This window comes from Volvox carteri (assembly GCF_000143455.1).
Source record: "Volvox carteri f. nagariensis unplaced genomic scaffold VOLCAscaffold_1, whole genome shotgun sequence".
In the NCBI taxonomy this organism is placed as follows: Eukaryota; Viridiplantae; Chlorophyta; class Chlorophyceae; order Chlamydomonadales; family Volvocaceae; genus Volvox; species Volvox carteri.
Genome location: NW_003307545.1, coordinates 4,885,893 through 4,899,664, shown reverse-complemented (window position 1 = coordinate 4,899,664; position 13,772 = coordinate 4,885,893). Strand labels below are relative to the sequence as shown.

At 57.6% G+C, this 13,772-nt stretch overlaps 4 protein-coding genes across 4 annotated transcripts in view; 2 read left to right on the top strand and 2 right to left on the bottom strand.

Moving 5' to 3' along the window:
* Window positions 1–939: 939 nt before the first annotated feature.
* prpL28 (plastid/chloroplast ribosomal protein L28) lies at window positions 940–2,797 on the top strand. Its single transcript, XM_002946230.1, has 3 exons — window positions 940–1,079; window positions 1,169–1,690; window positions 1,848–2,797. Exons 2-3 carry the CDS (start codon window positions 1,178–1,180, stop codon window positions 1,923–1,925), a joined length of 591 nt encoding a protein of 196 aa, XP_002946276.1. The 5' UTR covers window positions 940–1,079; window positions 1,169–1,177; the 3' UTR covers window positions 1,926–2,797.
* Window positions 2,752–6,943, bottom strand: VOLCADRAFT_86385 (uncharacterized protein; the record flags this gene model as incomplete). The annotated part of the gene is made up of 10 exons (XM_002945873.1): window positions 2,752–2,823; window positions 3,123–3,275; window positions 4,232–4,384; window positions 4,622–4,803; window positions 4,965–5,152; window positions 5,505–5,588; window positions 5,725–5,912; window positions 6,063–6,252; window positions 6,617–6,693; window positions 6,797–6,943. 10 exons carry the CDS (start codon window positions 6,941–6,943, stop codon window positions 2,752–2,754), a joined length of 1,434 nt encoding a protein of 477 aa, XP_002945919.1.
* A 560-nt stretch (window positions 6,944–7,503) lies between these two features.
* VOLCADRAFT_86384 (uncharacterized protein) lies at window positions 7,504–8,939 on the top strand (the record flags this gene model as incomplete). The annotated part of the gene is made up of 4 exons (XM_002946229.1): window positions 7,504–7,623; window positions 8,013–8,387; window positions 8,672–8,718; window positions 8,807–8,939. 4 exons carry the CDS (start codon window positions 7,504–7,506, stop codon window positions 8,937–8,939), a joined length of 675 nt encoding a protein of 224 aa, XP_002946275.1.
* Window positions 8,940–9,780: 841 nt separating this feature from the next.
* Window positions 9,781–13,772, bottom strand: part of VOLCADRAFT_86383 (uncharacterized protein) — a gene marked incomplete at both ends in the record, with an annotated part of 8,082 nt that continues 4,090 nt past the window's right edge. Inside the window, 9 exons of the mRNA XM_002945872.1 lie at window positions 9,781–9,975; window positions 10,228–10,506; window positions 10,787–10,965; window positions 11,272–11,389; window positions 11,770–11,867; window positions 12,146–12,250; window positions 12,424–12,468; window positions 12,848–12,961; window positions 13,292–13,514. Of these exons, the coding sequence (XP_002945918.1) occupies window positions 9,781–9,975; window positions 10,228–10,506; window positions 10,787–10,965; window positions 11,272–11,389; window positions 11,770–11,867; window positions 12,146–12,250; window positions 12,424–12,468; window positions 12,848–12,961; window positions 13,292–13,514 (1,356 nt within the window). The remainder of the gene's footprint in view (window positions 9,976–10,227; window positions 10,507–10,786; window positions 10,966–11,271; window positions 11,390–11,769; window positions 11,868–12,145; window positions 12,251–12,423; window positions 12,469–12,847; window positions 12,962–13,291; window positions 13,515–13,772) is intronic.

Here is a 13,772-nt window from a genome sequence, read left to right as displayed (position 1 = left end):
TTTTACCCGCGTAAGGAGAAAGAGTCTACAGCTTGCTCAAATTAACCATGCTGCAGCCCCCGGACAGCAGCAGCAGTCCCCGGACTTCTGGAGTTCCGGTTCTTTGCGGCGGATGGAACACCAACACCAACGTTAGGAAAACACACTCGCACACATGTGAAATTGCGGTGCCCGAATGGTGGCGCAGTGCGATCATACACAGCAGGGGGCCGGCGGGCACGCAAGCAGCAGCAGCTGCCGCTTCTTCGGCGCACCGAGGGAAGCCGTTGCCTGGCCCCTGCACGAACAGTGAGGGAAGCTATTGTACCATGATTGACACTACCAACTGGATATGTCTTTGGCCCCCGGCCCCCGAGCTTCATGCCGTTGACCGTGGCTCCCCATTGTTTGACATATTGCCAAACACCTTTGCCCAAGACCTTGAGCAAACTGCCAGGCGCCTGCAAGGGCCATACCTGGCTCGGGCGTTCCAGTCCTGCCCTTCGTATTTAAGCAACCGTAGAAGCCAATGTGGGACGGGTCTTGTCTTCCTAGTGCTCCTCTTCCTTAAAACCCCAAGGTTCCCTAATTCTGTGCTTGTGTTCCCTCAGAAGGAAAGACATTCAGCAGCCCCGCCTTCAACACAATCGCCTTTTGCCGGATTCCTCTCCAAAAGTTGTTAAAAGAATTGTGCGATAATGTGATGCACCTAGCTAGTTCCGCATTTCACAGGAACTAAGCATGTGCATAGCTCTTGCAGAGGTACAAACGAAGCACCTCGACACGGAGAACAAACAGCGTCTGTATGGAGTGTTGCATAATTTCAAATGCGTTGTGATGAACCACGTCTGTACAAACGGCACATACAGGCGAACCCATCGGGCCTTATTCCGGAGCCGCTGGTGGCCAGTGGATGCACATGGAACCCGCCCGCTTCAAGAGACATTTTCTTTGAGCATACCGCACTTAGGCGGCACTTTTACGACCTGCGACATCTAGTTGCCGCTCGTATTGTGGCGGCTTGTCGCGCAGTCAGCCAAGGTGCGGACTCCCCGTTCCCGCTCCATAGTTAGATTCCTGCGTCAAATCAATCATATCTTGTAAGGCAATTAACGTATTGTGTACCTTTTGGAACAATTGCATCTGCTGGTAGGCGCCTGAATTGTGGTCCTTTTTTGCTCGGGTGCAGTTCGCAGGCATGTCGCTCAGCATGAGGAGCACGCTTGCAGGCCAGTCTTTGGCCTTTAAGCCAGCGACTGTTCAGAGCCGCGTTGCGCGTGTGCTTACCGTGGACGCCAAGAAGGTCTGCGACCTGACGGGCAAGAAGCGCAACAAGGCTAACTCGGTCTGTTTCTCGAACAAGAAGAGCAGGAAGTGGCAAGAGCCCAACCTGCAGAACAAGAAGGTCTTCTGGGAGGAGGGCCAACGCTGGGTTAAGTTGCGCATCTGCACCAAGGCCATTAAGACGCTGGAGAAGAAGGGCATTGCTGAGATGGCGAAGGAGGTGGGGATTGATCTATGGAAGGTGCCCTTCGAGGATGCTCGCCCACAGCGCAAGGCATACCTTGCGGAGAACAAGGGCAAGGTGCCGGTGGCGAAGAACCCCCGCCTTATTAAGAACCCGGAGAAGTTGGCTGCCTCCAAGAAGCAGCCCAGGTATCCGGTGTACGAGGAGGGTGGCCGCATCGTTTACATCCGTCCAGGCATGGAGGTACGCGGGGAATGAGGGATGGGGGGCTAGGGTCGCCGTCGTGTTCAGACACGACCGCAAGCTCTTGGGTTTTAGCATTATCGCGGAAGGTTCCCCATACTTATCGTATGCCGTCCTAGGGCGAAACGTTCTGACATGTCTGGCTCTTGTGGTTCAGGACTTGATCTTCGGCAAGAAGGACGAGCAGCAGGCAGCGCCAGAGGACCTTGAGCTTAAGATTACTCTTACGGAGTAAGCGAAGTGCAAGGCGGCAGCTTTCCGGGGACTCTTGCGTTGCAAGCCTCGGAGCTTGCGATCAGCGATGGCATGGCGATGGATCGGATTGCCGTGCTTGTGGCTCTTTCTCTGCTCTGGCTGCTGGGCGTGTATCAGCGCCTGATTTAGTACCACTGACGGAGAGGGTTGGATGGCGTGGAGCGGCATGCTGCTGTGGAACGTAGCAGTCGAAGCTGTTCATAAAGCGCGTGTCTCGGTGACTGGCTGTGCTGGCCTGCGTGGCTTGGCCAACCTGGAAGCCTGGACAAGGTTGGAATCTTCGCATGCTGCATGTTGGCTGCTGTGGTTACTTTGGTTTGGTGACGGGTTGCTGGGACCAGGGTGTTCGCGAAGTGCAGTTTTCCTGGTCCACATCCGAATGTCTGAACCTGGGCGGTTCAAGGACGGACTGGTGCCTGCATTGCGAGATAGCCTTGTGTCTTTTGACAGATGTGCCGTGTCGGTCTGTATACGTAGCCAGTGACACGCCTTAACGCTTGCTGGGCCTCGCCCACTTGCCGCCATGACGTATGAACTCAACTGGCAGGCTGACCATGCTTGGGGTCGCAGCGGATAATTTGGTTGTGTGTAACGTCCAATGTGCACATGGATGCAGCAAAGTGACCACGCGGGACATGCACACGCAGTTTACTGTGCGGCGCTGGTGTTGCAGGGAGGGACTATTGAGGCGAGTCGTTTGCTTGTTACATGCAAGAAATACCGGACGGATGATTGGGAACACGGGAGCCTTTTGAGGGCGGTGGGCCTTGCAGCGGCGTTGGTTTCCCTCCGTCTGGGAGTTTTCGTTACCACCCTCGGTACTTCTTCATGTAACGGTAGATGATTGGCGGCAAGCCCTTGTTGCTTCGAATGTTCCACTGCAGCAAGCGGAAAAGGGTGTAGATGCTTGGTTAGGAATCTTGTTGAGTCTTGTCGGCATAGTTATGCCTGTTGAGACGTGTCCTCCAGAGGACTACATAGTTCCAGCGCTGCTATGAAGCTGATAATGTGCAGCGCTTGTAGAGGCAAGACAAGTTTCGCAAATGGAAGAAATTACTGATACAGAGGATGGCAGCTTCAAGAAGGCAATCAAGGCGCCCTTAATCCTAGGAAGCATACGGCTGAACGAAACTCCTGCACGGCAGGCTCGCAGCGACAAACACGCGAGTGGACTTACCCAGACCAGGATGATAATAAACAGGATCAGACTATTGCTAACGAGCCAGATGAAGGCCATGCCAAATGCACCGAATATGTAGTACATTCCACCATAGGCGGGTAGTGCAAACGATCTGGGTGCCGCCACGTCGAGCACATTTACAGTCACCACCTGAGCGACACAGAGTTTGGGGGTAAACAATTAGCGGCGTGCGCTTTACCACGGAGACAGTTTCGCCGCCATTCCAAAACAGCAATTGTATAACCCTCCTTACCGCCACCTCACAATCACCCCCCACACCAAGTTTTGTGACAGGAGGTCGCAGAGTCCCTCTTCAACCGCGAAGGGACCGGATGGGGGACACTACTTCTCCGTTTTCTATGTTTTCTGGGGCACGACGTATGGAAAGAGGCCACGACGTATGGAAAGAGGCAACCACGAAGTACACGAACGAGTAAAATGGCTGATGAACAGGCCATTGCCAGAAGGCGTGGTATTGGAGTTCAAGGACCGATTGGTGAGTGGTTGGAAGAATACGCGTCTTGATGTCCAGCCAGACGTGTACCCGTCAGACGGCAAGCAACGGGAATTCACATGGCGAAGTATAAGCATTGGACGGGTCTGGCGGCCGAGCACGCGGCAGGAAGGAGGTGCTCCCGCATACCAAAATGTTTATTGCAAGCTTATGCAGATTAGGCTTTGCTGTTTGGCATTGGCGGCTAACAGAGCGCGCAATTGACGGCGTTGTATACCTAAAGAGGAGCGAGTATGCCCCCTGCTGCGGCACTGATAGCCATATCGAGGATGAGAAGCACATTTTGCTGGATTGCCGGGTGTACGACAAAATCAGATCTGATATGGATTTCCCACGCTTTGAGCATATGAAGGACGCTATGAAGTGGGAACCTGAACGCCTGGCAAGGATGCTGGAACGTATATGGTCCCACCGCAACTCTATCGTTCCCTTTGGTCGTTAGTATCCTTTATGACTTTTGCTTTACATGAAATGCAAGGTAGGCGATCTGGCAGCCCTCGAGCCCTCGGCTCGTATTTGGACGGTTTGCAGGTGCGGGAAATGCACCCACGACCATGTAACACACACATAGCAAACAATCACTCCAACTCACCTGGTTCACGATGGGTCGGAAGGACGTACCAGCCTGGAGGTCCGCCAGCGAGCCCGTCCAGTGGGCCGTGTAAGTGAGGTTGAGGTCGTTTGGATCGGGACTGAACTGCCAACCGCCACAAGGGCCCAGCAGAGGGACCTGACCGATGGCCACCTGCGGTCACAAAGCCCCCATAAGCACACAACCGATCCTTGGCATCACTGCCCACACAGCACGCACCCGTACTTCAACTGTATTCTGAGGCTTTCGAGAGCCACTGTGGGAGCCACTGTGGGAGCCATCCATCACCGTTTGGATTTGAAATGGGCCCACTCCACCCACTCACTCCAACCCACAGTTTTAATCACCCTCATTCATTAACCCCTCATTCGCCCATCCATCCACACGCACCTGCACACCGGACAAATAGCTGACGGTCACATCCGTAGAGGCGCCCAGCTCCAGGGTGGGTTCCGCAGCCGGGGTCACTCTCCAGGCGCCCAACAGCAGACTGCTACCCGCCACCGTCAGCGTAATGACCGTCTCGTCGGGATGGGCCAACGAGAACCTGGGGATAGTGATGTTGGCGGAGCCTGTGACCATCTCGCGCGAGCAAAAGAACAGACGGAGGCCGTGTGTTTAAGACCGAAGGACAGCAGGACGGAAAAAAGAAGGCAAGGGTGAAGGGCAAATGGAGGGTTCGCCGGGAAGGTTCAGAGATGCGGATGACAGAGCCGGTCACACGGCTACCCACCGGTGATGTAGTAGGCGGCGAAGGTACCGGTGTTCTCACAGCGCTTGTTCATGCCCGGCCAGGGCCACAGGTTGGACACCACTGTCCAGGGCGGCACAGCGCGCAGCTCCCGGTTCTCCTCCCTCAGTTTATCCAAGGACGCCACCACCTGCACCCCCGCCAGGTAGATGCCGCTGCTCAGCTGCGTACTGCAACCCGCAGTCATTCCCACCGTCACCAGGCAGCGCAGAAGCAGCAGTAGTCGTGGTGGTAACAGCAGTAGCAGCAACGCAAAACGGGGAGGAGGCCCCAGCACAGCAGAGAGGCGGCGGAACGGCGGGATTCGGGTGGGCGGATGGTGGTTGTGGGTGTAAGTACTTAGTAAGGAATCCAATCAAGTGACACAGCTACGCAGCGGAGTGGGGCCCTTCCGGGGCACACAAGCCAGCGACGCAAGCCACCAGCAACAATATCAACACCACCAGCAACATGGGAGCCGCAGCTTGGGTACATCTCACGCACGTAAGCAGCGTGCCTTCCTAACGAAGTCTACCCACCTACCTAGGCTGCACGTAGTCGGTGTTGTTGCTGTTCGCTGCAGCCGCCACTCGGTCCACAAATTCCTGAATCTGAGTCCCATTAATTCTGAAAGAGAGGGTGATGAGGAGGGAAAGGAGGGAGGGAGAGAGAGAGATGATGATGTTGCTTCTCGGCGCAGCCAGCCAGCCACCGTCCGTTATCCTGGCCCCACTGCTGCGGGGGCAGCCCCATCCAAACTTACTCAAAGGGGCTGTTTATTACTAATGTGTCGTACGGGTTGCCTTCGTCCTGGTAGGCCACCAGCGAGATGGGTCTTCCCGCGGGTACTGCCATGGCACCAACCCGCACGCGGCCGGCACGCAGGCAGTTGATGTACGGCGTACCGGGGATTAGCGCCATACCCACAGCGTCGTACAGAGCTTGCCGTGTCTACAACGCGAACGGGGATTAGACGGCAGTTCAGATCGGCTCAATCCAACATCCATTGACACACTTAGGGAGCAACCTGCGAATTGCTCCAAGCTTCCTCGCCCTCATCGCAATCGGCTTGGCTGACCCTCCTGCCGCACATCCACCTACCGAGTTACATGCCGCCGTACGGATATCCGTACATTCAATCATGATGACCGGCTTGCAGACCGGCAGGATGCCACTCCAGGGAGGGAACCCGACAGGTTCCGAGTACGGGAAGAGCGCTGTCTGGCCGGAGAAGTAGACGGGGTCGGGATTGGAGCATTGCTCCGCCAGAAGGAAGCTCTTGTGGTATTCACTGCGGCACAGGTAGCGGTAGCGATTGGGGGACGCGGAGAGAAAGTGCAGTTGGGAGGTATAGTGGAGGGGTTAGCGGAAGCGATAGCGGCTATGGGGGGATGTGGGTCAGCCCGTAGGAGCCCCGAGGCTGGGGACCGGCTGAGGGCAGTCAGCTGCGGGGGCGAGGGCGGACTTCGTCCGGGTTAAGTTAGCGGTCCTTGCGTTAGGAGGGTACAGCCCTTGCATCCTTGCGTTTGCCTGCGTATTTTGTATTTTGGAGGTATCATGTCTGTGGTGGTGGGTGTTGTGTCAATCCCCGCGCGCGTGGTCAAGTTGCGTTCCTGGTGGACGACAATCAAAAGCACGGCGCTGTGGTGACGCACTTGTTAACGTCATTTGTGATTCGTTGGTCGAAGTACATGTCCCGGAAGTCCGTGTCGTGACGGTTGAGGACTTTGATCTGTGGCGGGGCCAGGTGACCCAGGGCACGGAGGCACAGATGTGTGCTGACGGTGCAGCTGCGTAGCGCTCCTAGTCCGAGGCTGGAAGGCTATTCCATATACCTCGTAGAAGACGAAAAGGCCACCAGTAACAACGGAGAGGACGATGACAAGAATCCATCCTATTAGGCGCAGAAAGCCCTCGAACCATGTCTTGACATCAAGTGGCCTATACTTGCGCCTCTGTTTCTTATGTGATTTGCTTTCCATATTAATGGCTTATGACATAGAAAAGAACACGTGGGGACTACACCAGCATTCTTTCAAGGAAACACAGCAGACGCAGAGTTTTGTCAGTTAAAGCCCCTTTACAGGTGTGTATTTAATAATAAGGAATGCAGTTTATAATCGTTACACTCCCGGCTATTAGTATTTCCTTATGGTCCATCGGCCACGAGAAAACTTCATCGGAAAAGCTTTGGATCCGGATCCACCTCTGTGCGCCCTTTGCTGAGAGCCATGCTTGCATCCACAACATGCTGACCTAGCCTAACATAGAGCTTTGCAGTCTTTAGGAATACATGCACGGCAGCCCCAGGAGCCTCCAAGCTGCATGCAACGAGACATCAAAGGCTACATCCGGCAGCGAAGCTCTAGGTTTGTACACAGTGTGCATGCTGTGCCAGGACTTGTTGTACCAGAATACCTGCGAAGGACTCTTTCTCCGTCCGTTCCCTGCAGGCAAGACTCCGTCAAAGAGGCGAAGAGCAGCAATGGGGCCAGCACCCTTATGCACCTGCTGGGCGATACCCACCCAAACGCAAGCGCCAATGTCCGCGTTTCATTATCATCACCATCGGTGGCAGCAGCTTCTGCTGCTCTTGCCGCGAAGCCCGAAAAAGCCGGCCATCGAGCTTGTACAGCATTCCCACGGGGCATCCCTGAAGCTGGTGGCGCAGGGACCGCCTCCGGCCCCCCCACCGGACTCTGTATCCATGACCAACCGTCCCAGACGCAGGTCAATACCTGTATTGCTAACAGCTCGCTGCCACCCACAAACCGCAAAAACCTAAACGCGGGACGCCCTTCATCGCTGCTATCCCTACTTCATGGCCCACACGCGAACGCAAAGCCCAACTTACCGATTTCAACCGCCGCAAAAGACTTACACCACCATCAGCGGCAGCAGCAGCAGCAGCACCCGAGCTCCCATCCTGGCCATAACGGCCTGCACCAGCAGTGTCAACCCCAAGGATGCTCAGGAACCCGCCTTAACCCGTTGAGCCAGGTGCTTCAGTGCGGGTTGGACCCGCGCTCGGCACTGCCGCAACCGCCGCAGTTCCATAAGCAAAATCATGACCAACAGCATCACTATCAGCGACAACAGCAGAAGCACAACGAACATCAGCTACGGTACAAGCCATACAGCCAGCAACACATCCCCCCTCCAGCTGCATCGGAGCTCCGGCAAGAGCCAGCTCATGTGTCGGGGTCCGCATTCCAGAGGCAGGGCGACGACGCTGCGGCTGCAGAGATTGGCGGTGCTTTGCTGGTGCTGGGGGACTCCCGCCGTCGCCACGCTGCTAAGAAGCGAGCTGCCTTCCGGGACAGGGAATGGGAGGGCGACCTGCAGCGGGTTGTCCGAGCCCGCAGCGGGTGCGAACGGGAACGGGGCCAGCGGTTCAACCATTGGGACGACGGCGGCGGCACATGGGTAAGGAACCGGGGGAGGGGCATACGTCTGGAGAGCAGAGCAGGGTAGAGCGGTAGGGCTGCATGACACGTGAGGGGAAGCTGGCTGTGTGATGCAGCCACGGAGGGCTACAAGTGGCTGTGCCAATCCGGCTGCACCCCAGCGCCTGAGAAGGCGCAGGATGCCATGCTGCTTGTGTTGATGACCTGGTGAGGATGCTGCTCTGACGAGAGTGCAGACCTGCATCTATGGGAACTGCGGACCTGCGGTGTCTGCCCGTCTGCCTTTCTCTTTCCGTCTGTCAGGACTGCGATACGCTTGGCATTGAGGGCGCCGACGACTGCGACCTACGGTGGGAGGGTGTTGGCAGCACCGCAGTGGGCCCGCGCTTGTAGGCCCCCCTCGCCCAACATCCGTGCAATCCCCTTCCGAGGGCGTAGGGTGGAGCCTCCCAGGAGAGCCTCCCAGGAGAGCCTCCCAAACCCCGATGGCCGCATCGCCTTCCTGGGCCCCGTTCCTTTCCCTCGCTGGCGACATTGCCTCCACGTCTTTGAGAAGACACACCCGGAGTAAGACAGGGACACAGCTCGGACACGAACGAGGCCCTGGATGAGGGAAGCCAAGGGGGAAAGCTTTATTACCGGGGTGTACCACAGGTTCGGTGGGCTGTCCAGGATGGTAGGAAACGATGGATTGGATTTGACCCTATGGACATCAGGGGGATGGAAAGGCGGGTGAGTTGTCGTGCGGAGCACGAGCAATCCTGGAGGTAATGCTCGGCAACGACATGTGAAGTCGGTTACCTTGCGCAACGAGATGGATGCGGCAGGGGAAGGAAAGGCGGTGGCGTCCAGGGGCCTGGTGTGCCGGGGGGAGAGGAGGAGGTCTTAGGGCTTTACCCTAAGAAGCTGCAAGTCAACAGCTGTGTGCATTCGCATTTTTCCTGGGCCAGGCGGTGCTTTGGCTAGGTGGTTTAGGTAGAGAACGGACCGTCAGCCCAACCCTGGTTGGCGTGAACTGGGCTGTGATGCGTTTTCAAAGCGCTGAGTGCAACGGGCGCCTTGTGCTGGTAAGCAATCATGTATCATGTACGATATGTAAACCAAGGTCACGTGGCCTCCCCTTCCAACGTATGCGCGTGGAGATCTGGCGCCAAGTCCCTGCATAAGAGTACATGCATCAACGTGAGATGGACTGAGGAGTGACGTAACAATCAGTCGTCCCTTCGCGCAATTACAGATGCCTTCTTGGATCCTAGGCTCACGATTTTAATTCCGCCTTCGCCCTATGGCCACAGTTACGGGTAGCTCCAGACCCCGGGGAACTGGTCACTCCACACCTCCATCAATTTGAAAGTAATGGTCATGTGATCACCACCACGAAACACACACGCCCGCCACCACCATCTCCCCACTTAAATGTCCCCCGCCAGCTCCGCCAGCTCCAGCCACCGCTCCGACTTGACATCCACCGTCTCTTGAATGGCCGCCATCTCCCTGCTGGCTGCCTCCAGCGCAGCCAGGTCGCTGCCGCTCTGAGCCAGCTCCATCACTCGGTCGTTCAGGGCGTCGCGCTTGGCGTTGAGCTCGTCGATCTCCCGGGTCAGCTTCTACAAGGAGGGAGGGAGGCAGGCAAACAGACGGGTGTGATAAGAAACGAAAAGTACCGTTCAAGACTCAGACTCAATGACCCAGATGGACCAAGGCCGAGGGAAGGAGGGAGGGAGGGCGGGAAGGAGGGAAGTGGTATACAGAGAACAGGAAACAGGATGAAACATAGGGCCCTCCTGTGCATCCCGCCCCTCCTAACGGAGCCTCACCGTAGCACTCCCATCACCAACGTACGTACGCACTTTTCCCACCTGGTATTCCTGTTGCTCGTAATATCCTAGCTTCCGGGGTTTCTTTGATGGCGCGGTCGGACCGGATGACGCCTTAGCCTCCGCCTGCTGCTGCTTCTGTTGCTGCTGCTTTCCCATGCCACCCTTGCCTTTGCCACCTCTACTGCTGCTGGTGCTGCCCTCTTCCCCGTCGGAATCCCAGCTGCTGCCGCTGCTAGCTGCACTGCCAGACGCTATTCGCTGCTCCAAAGCCGCCGCTGCCGCCTCAGCGGCCGCCTGCTCGTCCATCAGCTCCAGGTACTGCAGGTCACACACATAAAACACATGCACATATGATCTGGTGAATTGTCCAGTACGACGTCTGCTGCTACTACGGTACAGGGTCGCTATGCCGCCGCCGCCGCCGCCACCACTACGAAGGTCCCCCCCACGTCTTGCCCTTCCCTCACGCCTTCCAACCGCACGCTACTCCAGCACAAACCATGACGGACCCTTCTTCCCCCCGGGTGCTTGGGGGCACCCCGTTCACCCCGCAGGCCGCACAACTCCCTACCCCCTCCCCTCGCTCATGGGCCCTCACCTCCGAATAGCTCCCGTCGAACATCCTGACCAGCCCATCCCCCTGCAGCACCATGAGCCGCTCCGCCACGTTGTCCATGAAGGCCCGGTCGTGGGACACGGTCAACAGCACCCCCCGGAAGGCCCGGACCTGCTCCTCGAGCACCTCCACTGTGGACAGGTCCAGGTCATTGGTGGGCTCTAGCGGGGCGGGGCAGGGCAGGGTGGCAGGTTGCAGGGCAGGGCAGCGCACGGGACAGGACAAGACGGGGCAGGGGAGAAAGACGCGGATGAGAGGAAGAAAAATGTACCTCATACGGTAACATGGAACGTGCATGCACACATGTATCACCACCCGGAAGAGCGCCTCTCAATCCTCTGCCCCCATACAGAACCCACAGGGCCCTCATCCACCCCCGCATTCCACTCATGCCCGCACCCAGCCTGCCCAAAGCCACACACGCACCCCGCCTCCCCCGGCCGCCCTCGCCCCTCCCCCCTCCCCACCGTCCAGTATGAGTACGTTGGGTCTTTCCACCAGCACCGAGGCCAGGTGCAGCCGCCTGCGCTCCCCCCCGCTGAGGGAAGAGACCTTTTGGAACTGCCGAGGGCGGGGGAATCCCAACTACGGAGGTCGTGGGGAGGAGGAAAAGCAGGGGGCAGAGGCGGAAAGGGGTGAAAGACGAACCACGAACGAGTTAAGCTGCTGCTGGAAGGGGGTCGGGAGGGGGAAAAGGCCTTAAGGGGTTCTGGGGATCACAGAGCTGCCAGGTGGTGGTGGTGGTTACCGCATACGAGGAGAAGAACGCAACGTCGTCACAGCCAGCCAACCTGGTAAGATGTGGAGGACTCCAGATGTGGAGAGGGAGGAGGGGGTTTTCATGAACCACGTGGACAAAACCGAGGAAAGGGGCGACTACCTACCCACCCCCGCCCGGCCCACTCTGTCGACACACCCACCTACGGATCCAAACAGCATCCAATACCCCCCTGACCCCCTTTTACCTTTTCCAGGAGCACCTCTGGCGAGTCCATGGGCTCAATGGCACCCCCAGCAGCCGCCAACTTGGCTTTACGGCTGTCAGCAATTTCTCGAATGTAGTCTGGGGTGCGTGTGGGTGGGGTGGTGGGACGGCGGAGCATAGACGATTGGGGCGGTGTGGTGTAGGGGTATGTTGTATGTAGGGGTACCACAGTGTGTGCATTTGTACGTATATGTTTGGGTGGAGGGAGGAAGAGCGGGGGGAGGAAGAGCCAGCCCCTTACCCTTTCACCGGACCCAACACTTGAAGAAACCCCCACCCCCCGACTCAACCCACATCAACCCCATAGAACCTTATGCCCTCCATACCGACCCCCCCAACCCCCTAGCCCCACCCACCAATGATCCTCAGGTCATCCCGTATGGCGGGGGGGTACTGGGTCAAGTAGCCAACAACGGAGGTCTCCCCCACGTCCAGCTTGCCGCTGGTGGGCTGCTTGCGGCCTGGGGGGGGTTGGGGGGATTTGCAGGTGAGGCAGATGGATGTGTGTTTCAAGGGAGTGTGTCTATGTATTGGGAGGCGGGGAGACGTGAGAGAGGATAGGACTAGCTCAAGTCCGGGTACGGTTCCCCACTCCCCCATCTCCCACATAGCCGGGGCCCCTTGCACACCTCACCCGCAATGAGGTCCAGCAAGGTGGTCTTGCCCGCACCGTTGCGGCCTGGTAGGGTGTGTGTGTGTATAGGGGGGTAAACAGGGGGGAAGGGAGGGAGGGGGTGGGTGGGCATCAGAGGATGATGATATGGATGCGCAGGATGAGCAATGTCGACGGGTTGGTTGTGTAAGGGAGGGAGGGCGGTGTTTGCGTGTGTGTGTGTGTGGAGGTATGTATCCTTGGAATGAGGAGAGGTTGCTTTTTGGGGGCCGGCTCCGTCTCTGTGCGAGCGGTAGGCGCGTGGAGTGATACCAATGACTCTGGCGTTCTGGCGTTTGTTTTAAAAAGTTGCTTCAATTAGTTTAGTTCATCGCCGTCACCATCACCACCCACCATTGCACCTACCATCTCACCCCGCCCTGGTCCCCCCCGACCCCGGACCCACCTGCAATGCCCAGCTTTGTCCCCGGCTGGAAGTCGAATGTGAAGTCCCGAATGATCGGTTGGTCGCTGCCTGGAAGCGAGTAGCCCAGACGCTCGCAACGGATAACCTTGTTGCCTGCAATGACAACCACCGCCACCGCCACCATCACCAGGATGATGATGATGTGATGATGTGACGATCACGAGCCCAACGAATTACGAGGGAGTGTCCTCCTCATGATGGGACCTCTGTGCACCGGGCGCTGGCAGTGCTTGCACGGGTTACAAATCACGACAACCCCCCGGATGCAGTGCATAATAACCAGCCGCAGCACCAGCAATACATACAGATACACACTGAGTGCTTCATCGGGCGCTGTTTCAGTGGGGGATATCCCCGTGGGTTCCGTATGATACAACACACACACAGACACAGACACAGACATACGCACAGAGACAACCGCACCCTGTCGGGCCATAGCCCCCGCGGCATTTCCGAAGTCCACTTTGAGGTCGGCTGTGGGCGCATCCTTGGCTCGCTCCGTGAGTTCGTAGAACCTCTGTTGGCGGGCGATGCTCTTGGCCTGGCGGGCTTTGGGCTGGCGGGCCATCCACTCCGCCTCCCGCCGGAACAGGGTGCGCGCGTCGGCGGCGGCGTTGGCCTGGGACTTGCGGCGGAACTCCCTCGCCTGTGTGTGTTGGGGTGGGGGAGGGGAAAGACGAACCACGAGCGAGTGAAGCTGCTGCCAAGGAAAGAGTGTACAAGAAGCAGAACTGACCAGCAGGCGTTCTGAAAGGGGGGGGAAATGCGAGGGAAGGGAGGGGATGGTAGTGGTGATCGTGAGCGTCGGTCGTAATTGCGACGGGTCGTGGGGGGATGATTGGGCGCGCACGTGTGTATCGCAACACGCACAACCTCCTCGCCATGCACACACATACACACATAC